The sequence below is a fragment of the Myxocyprinus asiaticus genome, chromosome 32 (assembly GCF_019703515.2).
Source record: "Myxocyprinus asiaticus isolate MX2 ecotype Aquarium Trade chromosome 32, UBuf_Myxa_2, whole genome shotgun sequence".
NCBI lineage: Eukaryota > Metazoa > Chordata > Actinopteri > Cypriniformes > Catostomidae > Myxocyprinus > Myxocyprinus asiaticus.
Window position 1 is genome coordinate 10,458,492 of NC_059375.1, and position 23,590 is coordinate 10,482,081.

Genomic DNA, 23,590 nt, shown 5'->3' on the forward strand with positions numbered 1-23,590 from the left:
TGGGGAATGTGAGGCACTGTAGGTAATTGGCTGAGGAGGGCTGCCTGCTCTGAGATGAGAGCTGAGGCCTAATAAACACACCCACCGGGAGACAAGGACACCAGCTTTGAAGTGATGCTGTCTTACACACCTCATTTCTGCCTTTGAATTTGTCCTCCGTGTACCTCTGCATTCAAAACAACTCCTGCTCCATGTAGTCTAACAAACATGGTTTATATAGTGGTTTGCAGCACTTGTGATATATTTAGGCAGAGTAATTGTGGCTCTTGTGTAATTATATATATATTTTATTTATATATATATATATATATATATATATATATATATATATATATATATATATATATATATATATATTATTTTATAATTTTTATATATCTTGCTACGGTGATTACTGCATTTAGCATTCGTTGTGCATTTTTACAATGGAGTGGAATTTGATTGTCAGTTTATTTTCTCTGATATATGCTCACAAATTTATGGCTTTGAAACTCATATCGGCTCAGAAATAATTAGATGTTGTGGCCCTTAAAACTTTGCACAATGGGTGTTATTCAGTGTTTAATAGTTAACTTGAATTGTAAGTATTAGTATATTTTTTTTTTTTTTTTGCATTTTTGTTCTGTGATTGCAGCCTACTATTCATTTGTACTTAAAGGAATGTTCCGAGTTAAAAACATGTTAAGAAATAGACATTTTGGCATAATGTCGATTACACAGACAGTAATTACAACTGATGTATAAATTAAAATATAAATATTTTTTTTAAATACAAAAATCCGTGGGCCAGCGTTCTTGAGATTAAAAAGAATAATAATAATCTCTCTCTCTCTCTTATATATATATATATATATATATATATATATATATATATATATATATATATATACACACACTGTATATGTATATATATACACACACACATACACTGTGTATGCATATACACCGATCAGCTACAATGTTAAAACCACCTGCCTAATATTGTGTAGGTCCACCTCGTGCCGCCAAAACAGCGCCAACCTGCCAAAACAGGCCATGCTTTACTTCTCACTACAATTGAACAGAGTGGTTATCTGAGTTACTGTAGACTTTGTCAGTTCAAACCAGTCTGGCCATTCTCTGTTGGACTGGATTTTTTTATTTTTTTTTATTTTTTTTTTGGCACCATTTGTAGTAAATTCTGGAGACTGTTGTTGTGAAAATCCCAGGAGATCAGCAGTGACAGAAATAATCAAACCAGCCTGTCTGGCACCAACAATCATCCATGCGATTATCTAATCAGCCAATCATGTGGCAGCAGTGCAGTGCATAAATTCATGCAGATACGGGTCAGGAGCTTCAGTTAATGTTCACATCAACCATCAGAATGGGGAAAAAATGTGATCCCAATGATTTGGACCGTGGCATGATTGTTGGTGCCAGATGGGCTGGTTTGAGTATTTCTGTAACTGCTGATCTCCTGGGATTTTCACACACAACAGTCTCTAGAATATACTCAACAAAAAAACATCAGTGAGGGGTAGTTCTGCGGGCGGAAATGCCTTAATAATTAGAGAGGTCAACAGAGAATGGCCAGACTGGTTCGAACTGACAAAGTCTACGGTAACTCAGATAACCACTCCGTACAATTGTGGTGGGAAGTATAGCATGGCCTGTTTTGGCAGGTTGGCGCTGTTTTGGCGGCATGAGGGGGACCTACACAATATTAGGCAGGTGGTTTTAATGTTGTGGCTGATCAGTGTACAGTGCATCCGAAAGTATTCACAGCGCCTCACTTTTTCCACATTTTGTTATGTTACAGCCTTATTCCAAAATGGATTAAATTCATTATTTTCCTCAAAATTCTACAAACAATACCCCATAATGACAATGTGAAAGAAGTTTGTTTGAAATCTTTGCAAATTTATTAAAAATAAAAAACGAACGAAAAAGAAAATCACATGTACATAAGTATTCACATCCTTTGCTAAGTACTTTGTTGAAGCACCTTTGGCACCAATTACAGCCTCAAGTCTTTTTGAGTATGATGCTACAAGCTTGGCACATCTATTTTTGGGCAGTTTCTCCCATTCTTCTTTGCAAGACCTCTCAAGCTCCATCAAGTTGAATGGGGAGCGTCAGTGCACAGCCATTTTCAGATCTCTTCAGAGATGTTCAATCGGGTTCAAGTCTGGGCTCTGGCTGGGCCACTCAAGGACATTCACAGAGTTGTCCCGTAGCCACTCCTTTGTTATCTTGGCTGTGTGCTTAGGGTCATTGTCCTGTTGGAAGATGAACCTTCACCCCAGTCTGAGGTCCAGAGCACTCTGGAGCAGGTTTTCATCAAGGATGTCTCTGTACATTGCTGCATTCATCTTTCCCTCGATCCTGACTAGTCTCCCAGTTCCTGCCGCTGAAAAACATCTCCACAGCATGATGCTGCCACCACCATGCTTCACTGTAGGGATGGTATTGGCCAGATGATGAGCAGTGCCTGGTTTCCTCCAGACATGACACTTGCCATTCAGGCCAAAGAGTTCAAATTGTGTTTCTCATGGTCTGAGAGTCCTTCAGGTGCCTTTTGGCAAACTCCAGGCTGGCTGTCATGTGCCTTTTACTGAGCAGTGGCTTCCGTCTGGCCACTCTACCATACAGGCCTGATTGGTGGAGTGTTGCAGAGATGGTTGTTCTTCTGGAAGGTTGTTCTTCTCTTCTCTCCACAGAGAAATTCTGGAGCTCTGTCAGAGTGACCATCGGGTTCTTGGTCACCTCCCTGACTTAGGCCCTTCTCCCCCGATCGCTCAGTTTGGCCGGGCGGCCAGCTCTAGGAAGAGTCCTGGTGGTTCCAAACTTCTTCCATTTACGGATGATGGAGGCCACTGTGCTCATTGAGACCTTCAGAAAGTTTTCTGTACCGTTCCCCAGATCTGTGCCTCGATATAATCCTGTCTCGGAGGTCTACAGGCAATTCCTTGGACTTCAAGGCTTGGTTTGTGCTCTGACATGCACTGTTAACTGTGGGACCTTATATAGACAGGTGTGTGCCTTTCCAAATCATGTCCAATCAACTGAATTTACCACAGGTGGACTCCAATCAAGTTGTAGAAACATCTCAAGGATGATCAGTGGAAACAGGATGCACCTGAGCTCAATTTTGAGTGTCATGGCAAAGGCTGTGAATACTTATGTACATGTGATTTTTTTTTTTTTTAATAAATTTGCAAAGATTTCAAACAAACTTCTTTCACATTGTCATTATGGGGTATTGTTTGTAGAATTTTGAGGAAAATAATGAATTTAATCCATTTTGGAATAAGGCTGTAACATAACAAAAAGTGAAGCGCTGTGAATACTTTCCGGATGCACTGAATATATACACGCCAGATTTACTGGTTAAATTTAAAGATTGGATGTAACTGTAAACGTCAAGTTAGTAAGTGATTCTAACACTTTAGTTTATGCAAACATGACTATTTTGAAAAGTTCATATATGTGGCCTTGCCCCACATACTTCCATTAGAAGTGCCTTAGTGTAACCGTTGCCATTACTTAAACAAAAAAAAAAACAAAAAAAAAACAACAACTGAGAGACAGGTCAAAATTGGTTTCTGTGTTAATCAGTATTATGCCAGAAATGGTGTGGATAGGGCTTAACTTGTATTGAGCCCGAATGTCTTAAAGGCAGTGTTCATTTATTTATTTTTTTATATATATATATATATATATATATATAGGCATAATTTGTCTTTTGACAAAAATGTCCTTTAAATTTAGTCAATGTTTCATCAGGTCATATTCATAATTTTTAGTCAATTTTACTCAGACTGAAATTGCATATAATTTTAGTTGCCAAAAATAAATATTTAAATATGACTATTTAAATCAATTTAAAATGTTTAAATATAAAAATAAATATATATATATTTTTCAATTATTTAAGCATGTGACAAACATATTACATATTCATGTTTAATATTGAGAAAACTGTGAAATACTGAAGTATTAGCTACTTAAAAGGTACTCTTGTGAATTCAGCTATAGTAGAATACTGTGTTACGTGTAGGGTATTTTAAAGGAAACCACAAGTTACACAACGCAACGTATGTTGTAATATTATGTTTATGTTGTGGATATAGCTAATTAATCTCACATATATAGAACGTGTTTGAGTGAGATAGTTAACACTTTAGTTAAGTTCATTGTACATGTGTTCAGCTCTTGCAGCTCACACGGGGGAATCCCCAACATAATATAATTGGATTATTTGAATCAATTCGTTTGATATTTTTCTATCTTTAAATAACAGTGTTGGTGCATTGTTAATATCTTGCAAATTTTTTTTCTTTTCATATTTTCGTCAACAGCAATATTTTAATTAAAAATGTTTGATTATTGTCATGATGCACCTTTATTTTTTCTCTTCATTATTGGTAACAAAATCAAAAAAACTCTTTGTCAACTAACATATTCATCAGTTGTTATGTTGACAAGATTAGCACTGGTTAAAGGGCTCTTAGTCTATGGATCGTCAGGGTAGAGAACGTGTTTAATTTTACACAAATGAATGTGAAGCTGTAAGGATGTACAGCCCGTTAAATTATTTTTATTGTATACCTTGGTGTTTTTTTACAAAAGTATTCCAATGGACAAAAAACTCTAGAAAACATGGGTTGTGAAAACAAATGTGGCAGAGTACCATTATCCACAGACTGTGCTTCTATCCCTCACAGCCTAATTTTCAGATGCATTAAATTAAATATGGCATCTACCCTGACTAAAGTACACAGTGTAGAGTGTTCCTTTAAGTTAATAAAAGTGTCTTAAGAGAATCTGAAAATGTATTTTTTATTCTCTATATCTATATCAATGCAGGATTTTAGAGCGCTATGTCCAGGACCAGATCCCTGGAGCTAAAGTAGTTGTGGAGTCTATTGGGCCGCGACGTTTCGGTGATGGTTATGATCAGGAGGACTACTCAAAATCTGACCTGATGGTTTACGCCATCGATCCTATGACCAACAGAGCACTCTCAAGACAAGAGCTCTTCAAGTGAGTGCCTCCTCTCATCCAACACGCCATCTCATACACCTCTTTCCTCTCTTAAGCCCTGACCTTTCCCTTAACCCATGCCCCTAACCATGGTTGACACGGTTGAGAATATGAGGCTGACATTTGAAAGGTCATTGCATGCTCGTAAGCAGCCAAACAGAGTCAAGTGAACATAATTCTGCCCCAGTTAAGCCAATTACTCACTGTCACTAACATGCTGGAAAAATCCTGTAAACCTCTGCGTCTCTTGCAGCTACACTAACCAGGATTACCTTATTTATCAGAAATGTTTAAAAATTAGCTAGTTACTGTAAATCTCCCAAACTTCATTAGCAATACATTAAATGGTCAGAAAGGCGGAGAATCAGGAACCAACAGAACAATGCTTAGTCTCTCGAAACTGACAGTAGGATAGACCAAACACAACACATCAGAGCACAATCAAATACTGAATCAGAGGAGAGACTCCACATAAATAGGGAGCAGGGCAAATGAGGAGATGAGACACAGGTGAACACAATTAAGGTTAGATTGGCTTTGACAGCAAATCCCATGCCCCTAACCAGTCACATGAGCCTGCAAAACAAACACAAAGAGAAAAAAAGTGGATCGAAGCAACCTGAAGTCATGGCACCCCTCTACTGTAGCTTTGAAATCTAATTTGTGCATGCGCATATTCAAACGTCAAGATGCGTTGCACCAGGTTTGACATCACTGATATCAAACACCATTGGCTCTCCCATGTCTCCTAACCAAATGTGGCATGCCAAGTTTGAATATGTGTAATATTTGAAAGAATATTATTGAATATGATTAAATTCCCTTAAAAAAATCTAGAGTTCTGGCAAACTAGCTGCAAACTTGCCACAAATTTGCAGCTTGTGATTCGCTGCAAATATTTGCCAGAAGTTTGCAGCTCTTCAACAGTAGTGGTGAATCTGCAGCAAACCTTTGGCAACAATGGACAATTTGCCGCAAGATTGCCGCAAAGCTCATTTGCATGTGAAAATAATCAGTGGCGAATTTGCGGCAAGTTTTCGGCAGATTTGCCACAATCTCTGGATTTTTGGGCATTGTATGGCTTTGGTATTGTCAATAGTAAATACAAATTGTGCTTTTATAATATAGTTGCCAAATAAAAGATAAGTTATAGTGCATGGCATTACATGTCTTTACATAGGAATGGGCATGCATTTCTGGAGCTGCATGTGCCATCTGAGCAACTGCCTTAATGGTCTCTTACTGATAGTGTTCTCTAGGCATATTAGACCTCTTTGGGCAGGGCTACTCAAGGTACTCAGCAAAATGTCTTTTTGTGCAACAATGGTTGTGTCTGGTGAGGACAAAAACTCAAATTAACAATGAAGAGATGGTTTATGCAAGGCCAGATATGTAATCATGCATGTGGTTTTCTACAGGTTTTTAGATGGGAAGTTATTGGACATTAATAAGGAGTTCCAGCCCTACATAGGTCGTGGAGGACGTATTCTTGAGATCCGCACACCGGATGTGGTGGAGAGCGTGAAGAAGTCAGTTCAGTCTGTTGGATATACTGAAGGAGCCCTGCTGGCCCTGGCCATCATTATTATCATGTGCTGTATCCCAGCCATCCTTATCGTCATCATCACCTATAGACAGTAAGTTTCGACACCATTGACAAATCACATTACAGCATTACAGCATGTTAAAGATCTGAAAAGGGTTGCCACGTCTGTGTGACAAAACACAGCCTGATGACAAAATAAAACCAGCCCAAAAACCAGCCTAATACCAAAACTTAAAAGATGCCTCCGATTGTAGTCTCTACTATGCAATTTTAGATTTTTCAGAGGTAAAAAGGGAAGTCGTCAAAAACATCCACCAAAACAGCAAAATGTGTGATGTGTAGATGTGTGAAATTGAAAAAATGGAACAGAAATGTATTATTTCTGTATAATAAAATGTAGTAGTAGTAGTAATAAAACAATGATAATAATAATATATCAATAATAATTACATTACCGAATCCAGGGTGTCCTAAGCAACCAATTGGCCCAGTTGCTAGGGTGGGTAAAGTCACATTGGGTTAACATCCTCGTGGTTGCTATAATGTGGTTCTCGCTCTCAGTGGGGCACATGGTGAGTTGTGCGTGTATGCCGCAGAGAATAGCGCAAAGCCTCCACACGCGCTAGGTCTCCACGGTAACGCGCTCAACAAGCCACGTGATAAGATGCGCGGATGGACGGTCTCAGATGCAGAGTCACTACGCCTCTACGAGGACCTAGAGCGCATTGGGAATTGGGCATGCCAAATTGGGGAGAAAAGGGGAGAAAAATCCCAAAAATAAAAAAATAATAATTTAATTGTATTTAAACAATATCTCACAAGTGTTCTCACAAGAGTTTTATCACTGCTTTCATTAAAACTGTGATGCTTTACTGTGCATCACTGTATTTTACACAAAAAAGGGATGCCCCAGTATAGTGAAGGGGATGCTATATTATGAAAAGGCACAATCTTTCGGATGAGACGTTAAACCGATACAGGATACCTCTTCCAGGTGTCCTGGCATAAATTTTCCCATTGGTCTCTATCCATCATGGCTTCTTAATAATCCCCTATATATACAGTTGCAAGAAAAGGTATGTGAACCCTTTGGAATTACCTGCATTTATTTATAAAATTGTCTTAAAATCTGGTTTGATCTTCATCTAAGTTACAACAATGAACAAACACAATCTGTTATTATTACATTGTTCTTGTACATATTGAATTTATGTTTGCTATTCACAAGAAGCATCTGATGACAAGACCATGCCTCGTAAAAAGAGATCTCAAAAGCTACAAGACCTGCTTTCAAGAATTGTTGCTTTGCATAAAGCTGGAGAGGGTTACAAAGTTATCTCGAAGAGCATATATATTCATGTATCCACAGTTAGACAAATTGTCTATAAATGGAGACAATTTAGAACTGTGGCTACTCTCCCTAGAAGTGATCATTCAGCCAAGATGACTTAAAGGGCACACTGCAGAATACTCAATGAGGTACAAAAAAAAAAAAGTGTGACGGTTAAAGAATTGAAGGAATCATTGGAACTGGTTAACATCTCTGTTCATGAGTCTACTATACATAACATATTAAACAGGCATGGTGACCATGGCATGACACTATGACAAAACATTGTTGTGCGCCTGAAGTTTGCCAAAGGCCACCTTGACACTCCACAGCGCTACTGGAAAAAAAATTTGTGGACTGATGAAACTAATTTTGAATTGTTTAGAAAACATATGCAGCACTACGTATGGTGTAAAAAGGGAACCACATACCAACATGAAAACATCATCCCAGTGGAAAAGTACGGTGGAGGGATCATCATGATCAAGGCCTGGACCGCTTTCCATCATTGAGGGAAAAATTATTTTCCAAGTTTATCAAGACATCCTAAAGCTCAGTAGAAGTTGGGTGATGCAGCAGGACAATGACCCTAAACATCGAAGTTAATACACTACAGAATGTCTTCAAAAAAGAAAATCTACCTTTTGGAGTGGCCCAGTCAGGGCCCAGACCTTAACCCAATAGAGGTGCTGTGGAATGACCTCAAGAGAGCTGTTCACACAAGATATCCTAAGAATATGACTGAACTAAAGCAGTTCTGTAAGGAAGAATGGTCCAAAATTCCTTCTGAACATTGTGCAGGTCTAATACACAGCTAATGAATGTTTAATGGGATGTGTTCAATAAAGACATGAAAGATTATGATTGTTTGTGTGTTGTTAGCTTAAGCACATTGTGTTTTGTCTACACGTGACTTTTATGAAAATTAGATCGCATTTTATGACTAATTAGTTCAGAAAAACAGCTAATTCCCAAGGGTTCACATACTTTTTCTTGACACTGTATGTGAATTGGCTACATCACTGTACGCTCCTCTCCACCAGAAGCTTGTGTGTGGTGAGAGTTCTGGTGCACTATGGCTGTCATCGCATCTTTGCTGCACACTGGTGGTGGTTGAGTAGATTCCCCCGCTACTATGTGAAGTGCTTTGAGTGCCTAGAAAACCTGTACCTTAAAGCCCAAATTATGCTTTGGTCAGACGCAAACGCTGAGCATCCGTGTACGGATGCATGATGCAAAGTTCGGCATCAGCAGAGTGCATGAGCACTAAATGCACGCAGCGCGGTTTTTCTAACAGCGTGTCTTTAAATGCACAGAATGTGCATGTGCCTGGAGTTATTTGCAATAATTAGTGGGTCCACAAGGTGGCTACACTCACATTTGAGGCGTTGCTGTCACGAAGAAGCGCTTAGAAGAACATGTAATCGCCTCTAAACATCAGGAGATGAAGGTAAATACAACAACAGTGGATGTGGAAGTCTAGAGCACCATCCGCCAGTGAATGTGCGAGCAGTTATATGGAATATACTTGACAGGCTCACGTTCGACTGCAGACGCTGAGCGTTCGTGTCAAAATGGAAGCATACCTAGGGCATAGGTGTCAAAATACTTTTGGGGGACACTGTATGGCACTTTATGGAATTTAGACTAAATGCAATGCATATGTAATTGTATGTTGTCTTTAAAGCTGCACGATGTAAGATTTTTTGGTTAAAAATGAACAAATTGCCATTATTGATTAAGTACAAAACAATCTTTCCGTGAAAGGATATTACATTGCGTGTAGTGTGTTTCTTATGGAAACCGCTTATTCACAACGCAAGTTATGCTGCGCAAATTACGATTATTCTGACTAGCGCATCACTTTATTCAAGTTCACATATTCATTCGTTTCGTTGTGCAGATGTAAGTTGTTCCATACATATTGTGGATATATTGATGAATCTCATGTATACACAGAATGCGTTTGAATGAGGTATTTAGGCTGTTTTAAAGCAGTTAATTTTGCCGGTGTTAGCAAGTTCAACTCACACAGCTCAAGCGGAGAAATGCTCAACGCAATGTATTAATGGATTTAATGAATCCATATCTAATATCTTCTTCTATTTACAGATTATCAAGATGTTTCTTCTTCTGTTTATATCTTGCACTGTTAATATCTTACAGTATAATTTTTATCGTCATATTTTCGTCAACAGTATGCTTTAATAAAATCATTTAATAATCTTCATGATGCACCTTTTTCATCTCGTCTTCATTATCGTTGACGAACACTGAGAAAAATGAGACATCATTCACGATAGAGCTGATGTTTTTTGTGTCGCCAGATTATGTTTTTGTGTCGCTAGATGTGGAAGAATATCGTTAAAGCAGAATACAAAAGTCGCTAAAATTGTCGCTAGTCGCTAGAGGGCCCTTTTACTCACAAAGGGGGTCAAAAAGTCACAAAATCTAGCGACAAAGACACTAAGTTGGCAACACTGGTCGGAAGAGCAGTGTCGAAACACGACGGATGTAACGTATTCTTAATGTATAATTTAAAATTTCAACCACAGATGTCGCTAGAGATCACAAAGTTACATAGTGCAGCTTTAAGATCTATAGAAAGTAGCCATCAACCAAATTCATCTGTTTGTGAATTTTTCCCCATTTTCAATGTAGTTTTTAACAGAAATGTTATGTTGTTGCTTTTATGCCCTGTGTGGGAATAAGATTTAATCAGTGGGAAGACTGTTCAGACTGCAGATTTATCCTCTCAGCAACTAAGAAAAACAATGTATGGTTGTTAAGTTTGAAACCTGTTTTCAAAACCTGCATTAAGTAGGCAGCTACTCTCCACTTGGATTTCAGAGCGGCATTTATACTTTACACATTCTTCAATAAGGTAACACCTTTGAGAAAAGGCTAATCTTGTGTTTATTCAGTGTGAAAGCAGATTAATTAAAGCCATGAGAGGTAAAAATGAGGCACTGACTGTGGTTAAGTGTGTGTGTGGGGTGGGGGGTCAAGGTCGAGAGAGCAGAAAATATTCAGGAAAGAAATTAGAAGATTTGAGCTGGTAAATTGAGGATCACTCTGGAATCATTGAGGATTCAGTTCAGGATGAAGATAATTAATACTCAAGGGGAAGAACGAGCAGATTTCCATATTCCTATTGCGGTTTTGTGGCTGAGATACAGCACATTTTTGCAGTGCTGTTTGACACTTGTTTGATATTGTTTTGCAATATGTCCTGTCTTTCCCTGTTGTTACACTATGAGTCATTGTCCAATCTCTCTCTCTCTCTCTCTCTCTCTCTCTCTCTTCTTTTCTTTTCACAATGCTCCGACTTCAGATTCAAAGTGTAAGTTTTTTCTTTTCTGTCAGTCTTGCATTCATAATGATCTATCGGTTTTACATCTTAAAAATGTCCCTCTCTCAAGCGTTCTCTAATTTGGTGGTTCTCAACTGGTTTTGCTTCAGGACATACAAAAGTAAACACAATTACTCTTCAAGCAAACATTGAAATATATTAATGGTAATTATTAGTATTACAGTGAAAAACTTTTGGAAAACTCAAAAGGATTGTTTTTATAGTTTGAGTGTTTGGTTTTGAGATGTCTCATGAATTTTTATGGTTTCATACTCTCGACAGCCAATGATTCGCCACAAGAAACACATTGTGGTTGGCAGAAACCATGTTTATTCTCACTGCAACCTGTATTTAAAGTTGTCGGAGACTTATTTTCTTTTACCCTGTATAGTTTAAAAAAGGTCATGGTTTTCAAGGATAAGGGCATGCCACGCAAACTGCCCATGTTGGTATGTGCCAAATTTGGTTAGCTTCTCCCAAGTGGCAGATGAGTTTGCACATAAATACTATAAAAAATAAAATGTATGTGAATATATTTCCTAACTATGCATAAGCCTATTATATGGATAGTTGCATTTAGCAATGTTTTTCCCTGCTGTAACCTTATCAGAACAGACCTGTAACCTAAAGTTGTGTCTCCACCCACCAATTGAGAACCACTGGTCCAACAATAGCCAAATGTTCAGGAAAGGACAAAAACTTGTTAATTTCCCTGAACCAGGGAAAAGGACCAGGGAGTATGTAATTTCTTGGAAGCTGAAGTATGTAATTTCTGCGGCACTAACGCCACCGTAAGGAATTGCAAATATAAACAATGTTTTCAAAACAGCTGAATACGCCCCTCTCCTGCAGTTGTTCATTTAGTCACGCCATTGGTTGAGTAACATTGTTGGGTGGGGTCTAAGCAGGTCACTCAAAACACAGGAATTTTTATAGCTCCACAGAGACACAGTGTTTACAGTTTTCGAGAAAATTAACCTATGAATGGCTTACTTAAAGCTGTCTCTGCAAATTAGGCTGGGATAGAACAAATTATTATATATACAGGTGCTGGTCATATAATTAGAATATCATCAAAAAGTTGATTTATTTCACTAATTCCATTCAGAAAGTGAAACTTGTATATTATATTCATTCATTACATACAGACTGATATATTTCAAATGTTTATTTCTTTTAATTTTGATGATTATAACTGACAACTAAGGAAAATCCCAAATTCAGTATCTCAGAAAATTAGAATATTGTGAAAAGGTTCAATATTGAAGACACCTGGTGCCACACTCTAATCAGCTAATTAACTCAAAACACCTGCAAAGGCCTTTAAATGGTCTCTCAGTCTAGTTCTGTACGCTACACAATCATGGGGAAGACTGCTGACTTGACAGTTGTCCAAAAGACGACCACTGACACGTTGCACAAGGAGGGCAAGACACAAAAGGTCATTGCAAAAGAGGCTGGCTGTTCACAGAGCTCTGTGTCCAAGCACATTAATAGAGAGGCGAAGGGAAGGAAAAGATGTGGTAGAAAAAAGTGTACAAGCAATAGGGATAACCGCACCCTGGAGAGGATTGTGAAACAAAACCCATTCAAAAATGTGGGGGAGAACCACTACGCACAGACGTATGCAAGACATGGGTTTCAGCTGTTGCATTCCTTGTGTCAAGCCACTCTTGAACAAGACAGCGTCTGAAGCGTCTCGCCTGGGCTAAAGACAAAAAGGACTGGACTGCTGCTGAGTGGTCCAAAGTTATGTTCTCTGATGAAAGTAAATTTTGCATTTCCTTTGGAAATCAGGGTCCCAGAGTCTGGAGGAAGAGAGGAGAGGCACACAATCCACGTTGCTTGAGGTCCAGTGTAAAGTTTCCACAGTCAGTGATGGTTTGGGGTGCCATGTCATCTGCTGGTGTTGGTCCACTGTGTTTTCTGAGGTCCAAGGTCAACGCAGCCATATACCAGGAAGTTTTAGAGCACTTCATGCTTCCTGCTGCTGACCAACTTTATGGAGATGCAGATTTCATTTTCCAACAGGACTTGGCACCTGCACACAGTGCCAAAGCAACCAGTATCTGGTTTAAGGACCATGGTATCCCTGTTCTTAATTGGCCAGCAAACTCGCCTGACCTTAACCCCATAGAAAATCTATGGGGTATTGTGAAGAGGAAGATGCGATATGCCAGACCCAACAATGCAGAAGAGCTGAAGGCCATTATCAGAGCAACCTGGGCTCTCATAACACCTGAGCACTGCCACAGACTGATCGACTCCATGCCACGCAGCATTGCTGCAGTAATTCAGGCAAAAGGAGCCCCAACTAAGTATTGAGTGCTGTACATGCTCATACTTTTCATGTTCATACTTTTCAGTTGGCCAAGATTTCTAAAAATCCTTTCTTTGTATTGGTCTTAAGTAATATTCTAATTTTCTGAGATACTGAATTTGGGATTTTCCTTAGTTGTCAGTTATAATCATCAAAATTAAAATAAATAAACATTTGAAATATATCAGTCTGTGTGTAATGAATGAATATAATATACAAGTTTCACTTTTTGAATGGAATTAGTGAAATAAATCAACTTTTTGATGATATTCTAATTATATGACCAGCACCTGTATAATATATATACTGTCAGACACCCCTGAGGTTTAAAGTTCATTTTAGCATCCTTGTAAAATTTTAATTAATAACATTTACAGTTTATCATGAAAGAAAAGATGAAAACAGATGTAGTCAAAAACATATGAGGGTTTCTTTATGGACAGCATGTTACGCAATTACAAACTCAAACCACCTCACAGTCACCCAGTACATAAATTCTCTAATATTACACTTCAGTCCAAATAAATAGGAAATATGCTTTCTTTCTTTTTTTTAATTGCATGTATGATTAATGAGCTTTCTTAATATAGCCAAAGTCACATATTACATTCAAGTGCAATGAGAAAAAAAAATGCTTTTGAAATCTGGTTTCTCTAAACATATTGTGTTTGAAGCCTAAATTAAGTTTTTGATTTATGAGTGCATGTATAAATTATGAATGTTTCTTAATATAAATCAGTGCTCTTACTTTGCTCAACTTGTTGACTTATTTCAAGACGGCAGGCAGAGTGTGCAAAAACAGCCAGGATCCAAATGGCTCTTCCAGCTGGCAAAACAGGAGGTGCTGCCACCAACAATCTGTATGAAGAACTCGGCGACAGCACCATGTAAGTTTTATAGTTCAATACTAACTTCTTAGCAATGTCTTGGTTTTACAAAATGTTAATTGACCTGCTTAAATTACAGGAATACATACACTACACTGTAAGTAAAAATCTCTACTTTGCATCTTTAAGACATTAAGTGTCACTAAAGGAAATAAAAAAAATATGCTACTGTGAAGCAGAATTTACTTATATTAGATTTTCCTTTTATACTTTATGTAACATAATGCCATCATGATTTGCATTCAGAGGACATATTTTGAATATGACACACAATAAGACCTTAAAACTATGTGCCTGCTCATAAAAGTATCAAATCAACTTAAATTTGAGAAGGCTAAATGGAAATTTTAATTTGATAATTAAGGTGCTTATTTTATTCAGAGTGGTTCTGAGTGCAGTAGTTCTAATAAGCAGTTCTGATTTTTTATTGTGTTAATAATATCAGGCTCCCCACACATCCTGGAAAACCTGGCATTTTGCAATGCAGTTTTCCAGTCAGGGAAAAGTCATGGACAATGAGAAAAAATACCTAAATGTCCTGTAAAATAATTATTTGTCATGGTAAATATTTCAGTATAATAAAACCATTTGACTGTGTCACTAACAAGGTTGTGTGTTACATGTTTAAAAACATGGTAACAATCGGGACTCGAGATAGGTGTCAAGTACACAAATTTGCATCGTTTTGTCACTGTCGGCGGCTGTGCATTGTGAAACAACATCAACAGTTGACTGTCATGAGTGAAGCCTTATGATGTACATTCTCTGTCATTGATATAGTGCAAAATATGATTTATTTTTTTAGTTACAACATTTCTGTAATGTTAGCTACAAAAGCGTTTGAGTTGCAAGTTTTAAACGATGATGATGGTTGGATCGCTATTTTTATTTTTTTCAAAATGAATTCACACCCTGAGGAGGTAGCATGGTGATGCTGCCTTTAATTCAGGATATTAATTAATTTAATTAATAATTCTACAATCGGAATCCGCTTATACCACTGTTGCCACATGTGGATCCCTTTCTGTGATGCAGAAAATATGGACGGAATAACAGAATCCACTCATAAAAATGGGATTAGCAATAAAATGTAGAATGTCACCGAATTTGACACATTTGGGATGAAATTGAGTGCTTGAATGCACAATTAATCAAATAACATTGTGATATGAATCGCACAGTACATACAGACTATGTTTAATTAATTACATCTTAGCTTTTTGGGGTTTAAGCTTGATTTAAATGGGGAAAAGACAACAATACATTACTACTGTATAGTTATTAACCAATAACCACAATATACTGTACATCATGACCACTCTTTTGCATAAATATTATACCTGCTGGGTACATCAAATGTCCTGGAAATGTCCTCGAAAATTACGCCTTTAAAATAGTGGGAACCCTGAATATGTATGATTTAATGCAAGCTATTTTTTGTTAGGGTTTTGCAAAGCTTGACTGTTTCTGTATTTTGATAAAACCTCTTCACCCAATGACTAAAAATTATTATTTATTTTTTTTTTTTTTTTTTACAATCATTTCCAATATATTGTTTGACACTTGTTAGCTCCTTTGACACATTTTGACACATTAGGTTTATAATTGTAAAATCACAGGCTTTGCAAAAAAAAAGTTGCAGATCCCAGTTTAAGGTGGCCAATGTCAATGAGTTTCTCCATAACCATTGTACACCTGAACAAAAACTTAACTTCAGGTTTTATCAGGAAAACACGGGAGCAGTAGACACATTTTACCTTAAGGATGATCTAAAGACTTAAAATTATACGACAATTATCTCAAAGGGCTTGACAAGATTTATCCTTAAAATAGGCTGATATGACCATTAATAAATACTTATTGTATCCTGAGGACATGGTCCGCTCACATTTTTTTTTTTTTTCTGTCCCTTATTTCTAATTTCTTGGATATCAGAACTAAGTAAGTAGAGAGACATCTGTCTATTCAAGTGTTTTAGACAATATAAATAATATATAGTTTACTTTAACATTGTTTTAAAATTATTTGTATTTATGATGGTTTCGCTTGTAGTGTTTGTCAAAAAGCTGTTGAGCATCCCTTTTTTGCAATTAGTTGCCTAGCATTGTGAAGATAAATGGTTATATTGTGGAATCTTACTCTTGTTCATTGGTTTGGAATACTAGCTAGTACTAGATATTAGCTAGTAACTGTGTTAGTGGCCTTCCCTGAAACCATGTTGTATTGGGTGTTTCTTTAGGATTGGCTTGTATTGGCTAGCACTGTATTGTTAGCACTCTAGTCAATCCAAGTAGATGCTTCTCATAGCGGCTTTTCCTTTCCCAACTTCCAACTACCTTGCTGTTTACATCATCTGTTAAGGCGAACTTTGTCTTTTTTGCGGTTGTGCTGAAAGCAGGGCTAAGAGGTGTGTTCTGCAGGAGGGCGATCGGCAGCGTCTCATTAGCACATTTGCCTCCCGTGCTATTGCTGCTCACATGGAGTCCACTGCTAATGGAATCCTACTCCACAACTTGCCCAAGTCGGAGAGCAACATCACCTTCCTTTCAGACGAGAACCCGCTTACTACTACCAACCCCCTGTACCATGATGATGGCACCCTCAGCAGCCCTGAGAACCAACGTCGGAGGTACCTTCTGGGCATGTATTCACCCAGCACTAAAGGTCTGAGAAAGTCCATCCAATGCTTTCCATCTTCAAACTCAGGCCACTCCTGGACTTTACCTTCTAGGCTACACAAGTGGGAGTCCAGTGATGCCTTGCATGGCCGGAAGGTGGTCATGGACCCAGTTCAGTGGGAGTTGCAGCTGCTGAAGTCAGAGTTTAAGGACAGTAAGGAGATGATATATGGGTATGATGGGCTCGTAGACGAAGACCTGGAGCCCAAGCTGACAGTAAAGGAGCAGGCAAGGCAGTTTGAGCAGCAGGCCCTGCAGGAGACAAGGCAAAGGGAAGGCCAGGAATATCGTGGGTCACTCTCTTCAGAAATTATTCTCTCTGTTTTTGAGACCCCACAGTCTTCACTTATGGGACATAACAGTAGACCCCCAGCCATCATCATCACCCAGACTGATGGAACGCCTCCGCCCAGTCACAAGCCCACACCACCGGCGCTGAGAAAGTACAGCAGGATGGCTAGCCATCCTGATGTAGAGTCGTACGAGGTCAATGTGGAGATCATTCCAGACCCTCCAGATACACCTGCTCCTCTACCACCTTCACCCACTCCACCTCCTTCTAGTCCCCCTACTAAGTCCGCTCCTGAGCTTCCGTCCCCTCCACCTCCTCCCCATCTCACTCCTCCACCTCCTCCTCCCCTTCCACCTCCAGCATCTCCAGCCTTTTCCCGTCCCATGAATGCCTCTCCTTTCATCCTTCCTCCCCTTCCCTCAGTGTCATCCCTCCGACCGGTGTCCTTACGGCCTCCACTACCTCCGATACCTTCCGAGCCAGAGCCTCCCAAGAGGAAACTCAAGGGGATCCTTAAGAACATCCAGAACATAGCAGACATAGAGAAATCAGTTTCCAATATGTACAGTCAAATAGATAAAAAGAAGCAGCCACCAAAGATTGTCCCCAAACCACAAGTGTCTGTTGAATCAGAGGCTGGTGAATCAGAGGCAGAGCCTGTACAGGAAGCACCAACACAGGAGCCCAATCCAAACATGAACTTACTAGTGGAGGAGCTGGAGAAACACTTCCCATCCCAATCCACTGTCCCTTGACACTCTTTTTGGCCATGTTGCTATTACTTTCTTAGGGGGCTCTCACACATGACATGTTTTAACGTTAAAAACAGGTAGCCGGAGAGCAGCTGAATTAAACAAAAGGTATATTTATAGGCAGGATAAATTCCATATACCATTGCTTATATAAACACTCAATTCTCTTGTCCATACAGGTGCGTCTCAATAAATTAGAATGTCGTGGAAAAGTTCATTTATTTCAGTAATTCAACTCAAATTGTGAAACTCGTGTATTAAATAAATTCAATGCACACAGACTGAAGTAGTTTAAGTCTTTGGTTCTTTTAATTGTGATGATTTTGGCTCACATTTAACAAAAACCCACCAATTCACTATCTCAAAAAATTAGAATATGGTGACATGCCAATCAGCTAATCAACTCAAAACACCTGCAAAGGTTTCCTGAGCCTTCAAAATGGTCTCTCAGTTTGGTTCACTAGGCTACACAATCATGGGGAAGACTGCTGATCTGACAGTTGTCCAGAAGACAGTCATTGACACCCTTCACAAGGAGGATAAGCCACAAACATTCATTGCCAAAGAAGCTGGCTGTTCACAGAGTGCTGTATCCAAGAATGTTAACAGGAAGTTGAGTGGAAGGAAAAAGTGTGGAAGAAAAAGATGCACAACCAACCGAGAGAACCACAGCCTTATGAGGATTGTCAAGTAAAATCGATTCAAGAATTTGGGTGAACTTCACAAGGAATGGACTGAGGCTGGGGTCAAGGCATCAAGGGCCACCACACACAGACGTGTCAAGGAATTTGGCTACAGTATTCCTCTTGTTAAGCCACTCCTGAACCACAGACAACGTCAGAGGCGTCTTACCTGGGCTAAGGAGAAGAAGAACTGGACTGTTGCCCAGTGGTCCAAAGTCCTCTTTTCAGATGAGAGCAAGTTTTGTATTTCATTTGGAAACCAAGGTCCTAGAGTCTGGAGGAAGGGTGGAGAAGTTCATAGCCCAAATTGCTTGAAGTTCAGTGTTAAGTTTCTACAGTCTGTGATGATTTGGGGTGCAATGTCATCTGCTGGTGTTGGTCCATTGTGTTTTTTGAAAACCAAAGTCACTGCACCCATTTACCAAGAAATTTTGGAGCACTTCTTGCTTCCTTCAGCTGACCAGCTTTTTAAAGATGCTGATTTCATTTTCTAGCAGGATTTGGCACCTGCCCACACTGCCAAAAGCACCAAAAGTTGGTTAAATGACCATGGTGTTGGTGTGCTTGACTGGCCAGCAAACTCACCAGACCTGAACCCCATAGAGAATCTATGGGGTATTGTCAAGAGGAAAATGAGAAACAAGAGACCAAAAAATGCAGATGAGCTGAAGGCCACTGTCAAAGAAACCTGGGCTTCCATACCACCTCAGCAGTGCCACAAACTGATCACCTCCATGCCACGCCGAATTGAGGCAGTAATTAAAGCAAAAGGAGCCCCTACCAAGTATTGAGTACATATACAGTAAATGAACATACTTTCCTGAAGGCCAACAATTCACTAAAAATGTTTTTTTTTATTGGTCTTATGATGTATTCTAATTTTTTGAGATAGTGAATTGGTGGGTTTTTGTTAAATGTGAGCCAAAATCATCACAATTAAAAGAACCAAAGACTTAAACTACTTCAGTCTGTGTGCATTGAATTTATTTAATACACAAGTTTCACAATTTGAGTTGAATTACTGAAATAAATGAACTTTTCCACGACATTCTAATTTATTGAGATGCACCTGTATGTAAATATGTTTATCCTGCCCCCAGATTCATTTGATTGGTCAATTGTTTTAAAACTGACATTGATCTGCTGCACTCTTTGTCACTGTGTGTTTAATATGCGTCGCTCAAAAAACAAAAAAATTAAAAATAAAAAAATAAAAAAAAAAACAGCTAGACACACCATAATGGCCAAAGACTCCAGTTTTAATGTAAAAAAAAAAAAAAGACCAACAATTAAAACGTGTAGATGGAAAGTGTCTGGGAAATGTCTGGTGTGAACAGTCCCTAAACTATCTCTACAGTTTTGTCATCTTTGCTTTTTGTCTTATTATTGTGTTTCATCTTATCATTGTGTTTCATCTTCGTTTTTTGTAAAAGAAGCATTTTTAATTGGTCTGGAAAAGTGCAAATTTGCTTTATTATTTAGACTAGATAAACAAAGCTTACTCCTTTAAACTGTGTTTTAGAACTCAAAAGACTATTATTTACTCATAGGAATTATCTTATTTATATACAGTAATTTTGGGCTTTAAGGCTATGTTCACACGGGCAGAAAAAATAATTTTTTTTGGGTGCAGTCACTCAAATCCGTTTAGGTTTTTGTTGTCTGAACAGGACAAAAACACAATAAATCTAAAATCACATTCATAGGTGGTTTGGAATCCTATTAAAATCAGATTTTTCTCAATTTTCAGATGTGTCTCAGTCTGAACGGTCAGATTGGATTTCATGTGTTTTTTTTCGTCATTAGCTGTACGCGACGGTTGTTATACGTCAGGTTTTGTGACGAGAAAACATACTGCGCTCTGAACGGCATAATTAATACCTTCACAGGGTACTTCGAATTTAATACAATAATGATAGCCATGCAGTATGATCATTACAAACAGAATTGTCAATAAAAATGTCTTCAAAAGTCAGTTCAGCCTGTTTTATTACACATTTCAGCCCTACAAAACCCTACATTTATATGTAATTTCATCCAAAATACAGGATGTCCCCGCTAAAATGGGCAGTAACAACACTAGCAGCAACAAACATTGCATATGCCACCTCTCCCATTTTTAAGACCTTGTCTTTGAAGAATGTTCATATTTGGATATTGCCCTCATGAAAAGCATAATCATGTAAAACATCCATCACTAAAAGCAAGTTTTCTGTATTACCATGACAACTAATGTGGACTTGATAGCAAAAGCGACTGTAGTCTGAACAGAAAAAATCTGATCTGGCCACATACAGTATAACTTGCAGTTTGAACAGTCACTCAAAAAAATCGGATTTGAGGAAAAATCGGATTTGTCCTGCAGTGTGAACAAAACCTAAATTACCATTACTGGATGGGATAAATGTCCTCTATAAAGCTTTGCTCTGAGGTACACTGTATGCGCTCACATTTGTCTTTCTTTTTTTCTGTGTCGGTACAGCATTTATGGCCGCACTTCCAGTTCCATTTTTTTTCACTGATATGTGGTACAGATTGTATCTTGCACTGCAAAAAAAAAAAAAAAAAAAAAAAAAAAAAAATCTTAATTTGTATTTTTGTCTTGTTTTCCAGTAAAAATATCTAAACATCCTTGGAAAAAGATACATTTACTTGACAAGCAAAATGACAAAATATTTTGTCTAAATTAAACAAAATTTTGTGAGGTTTATGCTTAAAACAAGAAAAAAAAAAAACAAAAAAAACAAATTGCCAATGGAGTAAGACAATTTTCTTTTCTTAAATATATCTTGTTTTAAGAATGTTTAGATATTTTTGGTAACACTTTACAGAAAGATTCCATTTGTAACCATTAGTTTATGAATTAGGTATTATGCACTAACAACGAACAATATATATTTTTACAGCATTAATCTTTTTTTAATGTTAGTTAAAGCTGCACTATGTAATGTTGTGCTCTCCAGCGACGTCTGTGGTTGAAAGTTAAAATTGCAAGCAATTTGCGGAAGAACACATTACGTGAATCGTGTTTCGGCACTGCTCTTCCGGCAGATGAATCTCATGATTTCAGCTTACCTGGACATTGCCTGTGTGTGACCATGATTGAGAGATATTCAGAGCCGGTGTCATAATGTGCTATTTTCATGTTAGTATTATGTTATACAATTAAACATTTAAAACTGAAATATTACTTGCTTTGATGAAGATAAAATAACACTCCTATTTACATATTTTGAATGAATGAATTTTATACTTATAATGCTTTTCTGACGCTACACTCAAAGCACTTTTACATAGTGAACATTGTATTTTAGTATAATTATTCAAGTGGTTTATCTTCTATTACAGTATGTTTGTATTGTACTACACATGTCAATTTAAGAGGTGATACTCGTGATATGGCTGATACGAGTTCAATGGAAGACTTAATTATTTTTATATTATATTGTACAGCTTCAGTTGATAATGCAAGTGAGCCATAATACGCACTTGCAAAATAATATTATGTCTATGCAATACACACAATAACACTGTAAACTAAAACATAAAACAAGGATTCAATAATGATGGGGATAAAATATGCTTTATTAAACATGAAAATAATATGCTTATATGCAATATAACAATTACAAGAAGTCAATTTCTGAAGTCATAAATATTAGTAAACATGTCACAGTACCTTCCCCCGACAACGTAGATACATCACGATCGGTTAACACATGAGCAATGTTTGATTTATACAAGCATGACAAGCAATATAAGCTTCAACAACCCTAACAGACAACATATCAAGCATTATGGTTCGCCAAACGGATAACAGATAAACATACATACAGATTACAGCGATGCTGTCCTGAACTGCGTGAATGTGACTGAACTGAACTGAACGTAGTTTCTCCAGTCAGAACACAAGACAGCTGGTACTTCTTTCTTGTGTTTAAGGACATGATGTAATGATGCAGGGATGTACATCATAAGCCAGCGATTTAGCTTCAAATCCTACCCGACAGCTCAAAATACAAATAAATGTTATTCGTTTAACGTAGTGAATCGGGGTAAGGTAAGGTAATTGTTTTGAACACTGACTGTTTATGTACTCAATCAGTAATGGCAATTTTTTTCATTTTTAACCAAAAAATCTTACATAGTGCAGCTTTAATAAAAATACAGCTGTTCATTGCCCCCTGTATAATTAACAGCATTAGCTAAGAGACCATTTATTTTAATATGTAAGCAAAACAGACATTATGGGCCCTATTTTAAAAGTGCTAAGCGCAGTGCTATGCGATACGTCATATGAGCAAAGTCAGAGGTCATGGCCATGAAATTTTGGAATTTTCATGCAAGCATGCGCTAAGTCTAGGCACAAGTGGGTTTGGCGAAATTGCACAAACAAAGTGCTGATTGTCTGGGTCAAGTGCAATTTAATTCTGAGGTTCCATTCCTGACAAACACCAGTGGTATAAACAAAGACCGCATATTCATAAGAAGTTGGTAGTGTAAATGGGCTGCCTGTATGCAAGGCATGCATGTCAGGCATATTTCTATGACAGAGGCACGCTCCTTTTATAGGCATGGAAAATGGTATGTGGTTCTCGTCACTACTTGGATGTAGGCGCTGTTAAATTATAGAGAATGTAAATATTATTATATTGATCTACTGACACACAAATCATGGCTAGTATTAACAGTGACTGTGTTAGCCTTCCAGGTTAGGCTGTG

General features: G+C 37.9%; 1 protein-coding gene across 1 annotated transcript in view; it reads left to right on the top strand.

Annotated features, from left to right (window-relative positions):
- The window catches only part of LOC127422864 (protocadherin-15-like), a 427,222-nt gene that overhangs the window by 383,843 nt on the left and 19,789 nt on the right, over nt 1–23,590 (top strand). Inside the window, exons 31-33 of the mRNA XM_051666673.1 lie at nt 4,852–5,028; nt 6,447–6,665; nt 14,353–14,463. Coding sequence (XP_051522633.1) covers nt 4,852–5,028; nt 6,447–6,665; nt 14,353–14,463 — 507 coding nt within the window. The remainder of the gene's footprint in view (nt 1–4,851; nt 5,029–6,446; nt 6,666–14,352; nt 14,464–23,590) is intronic.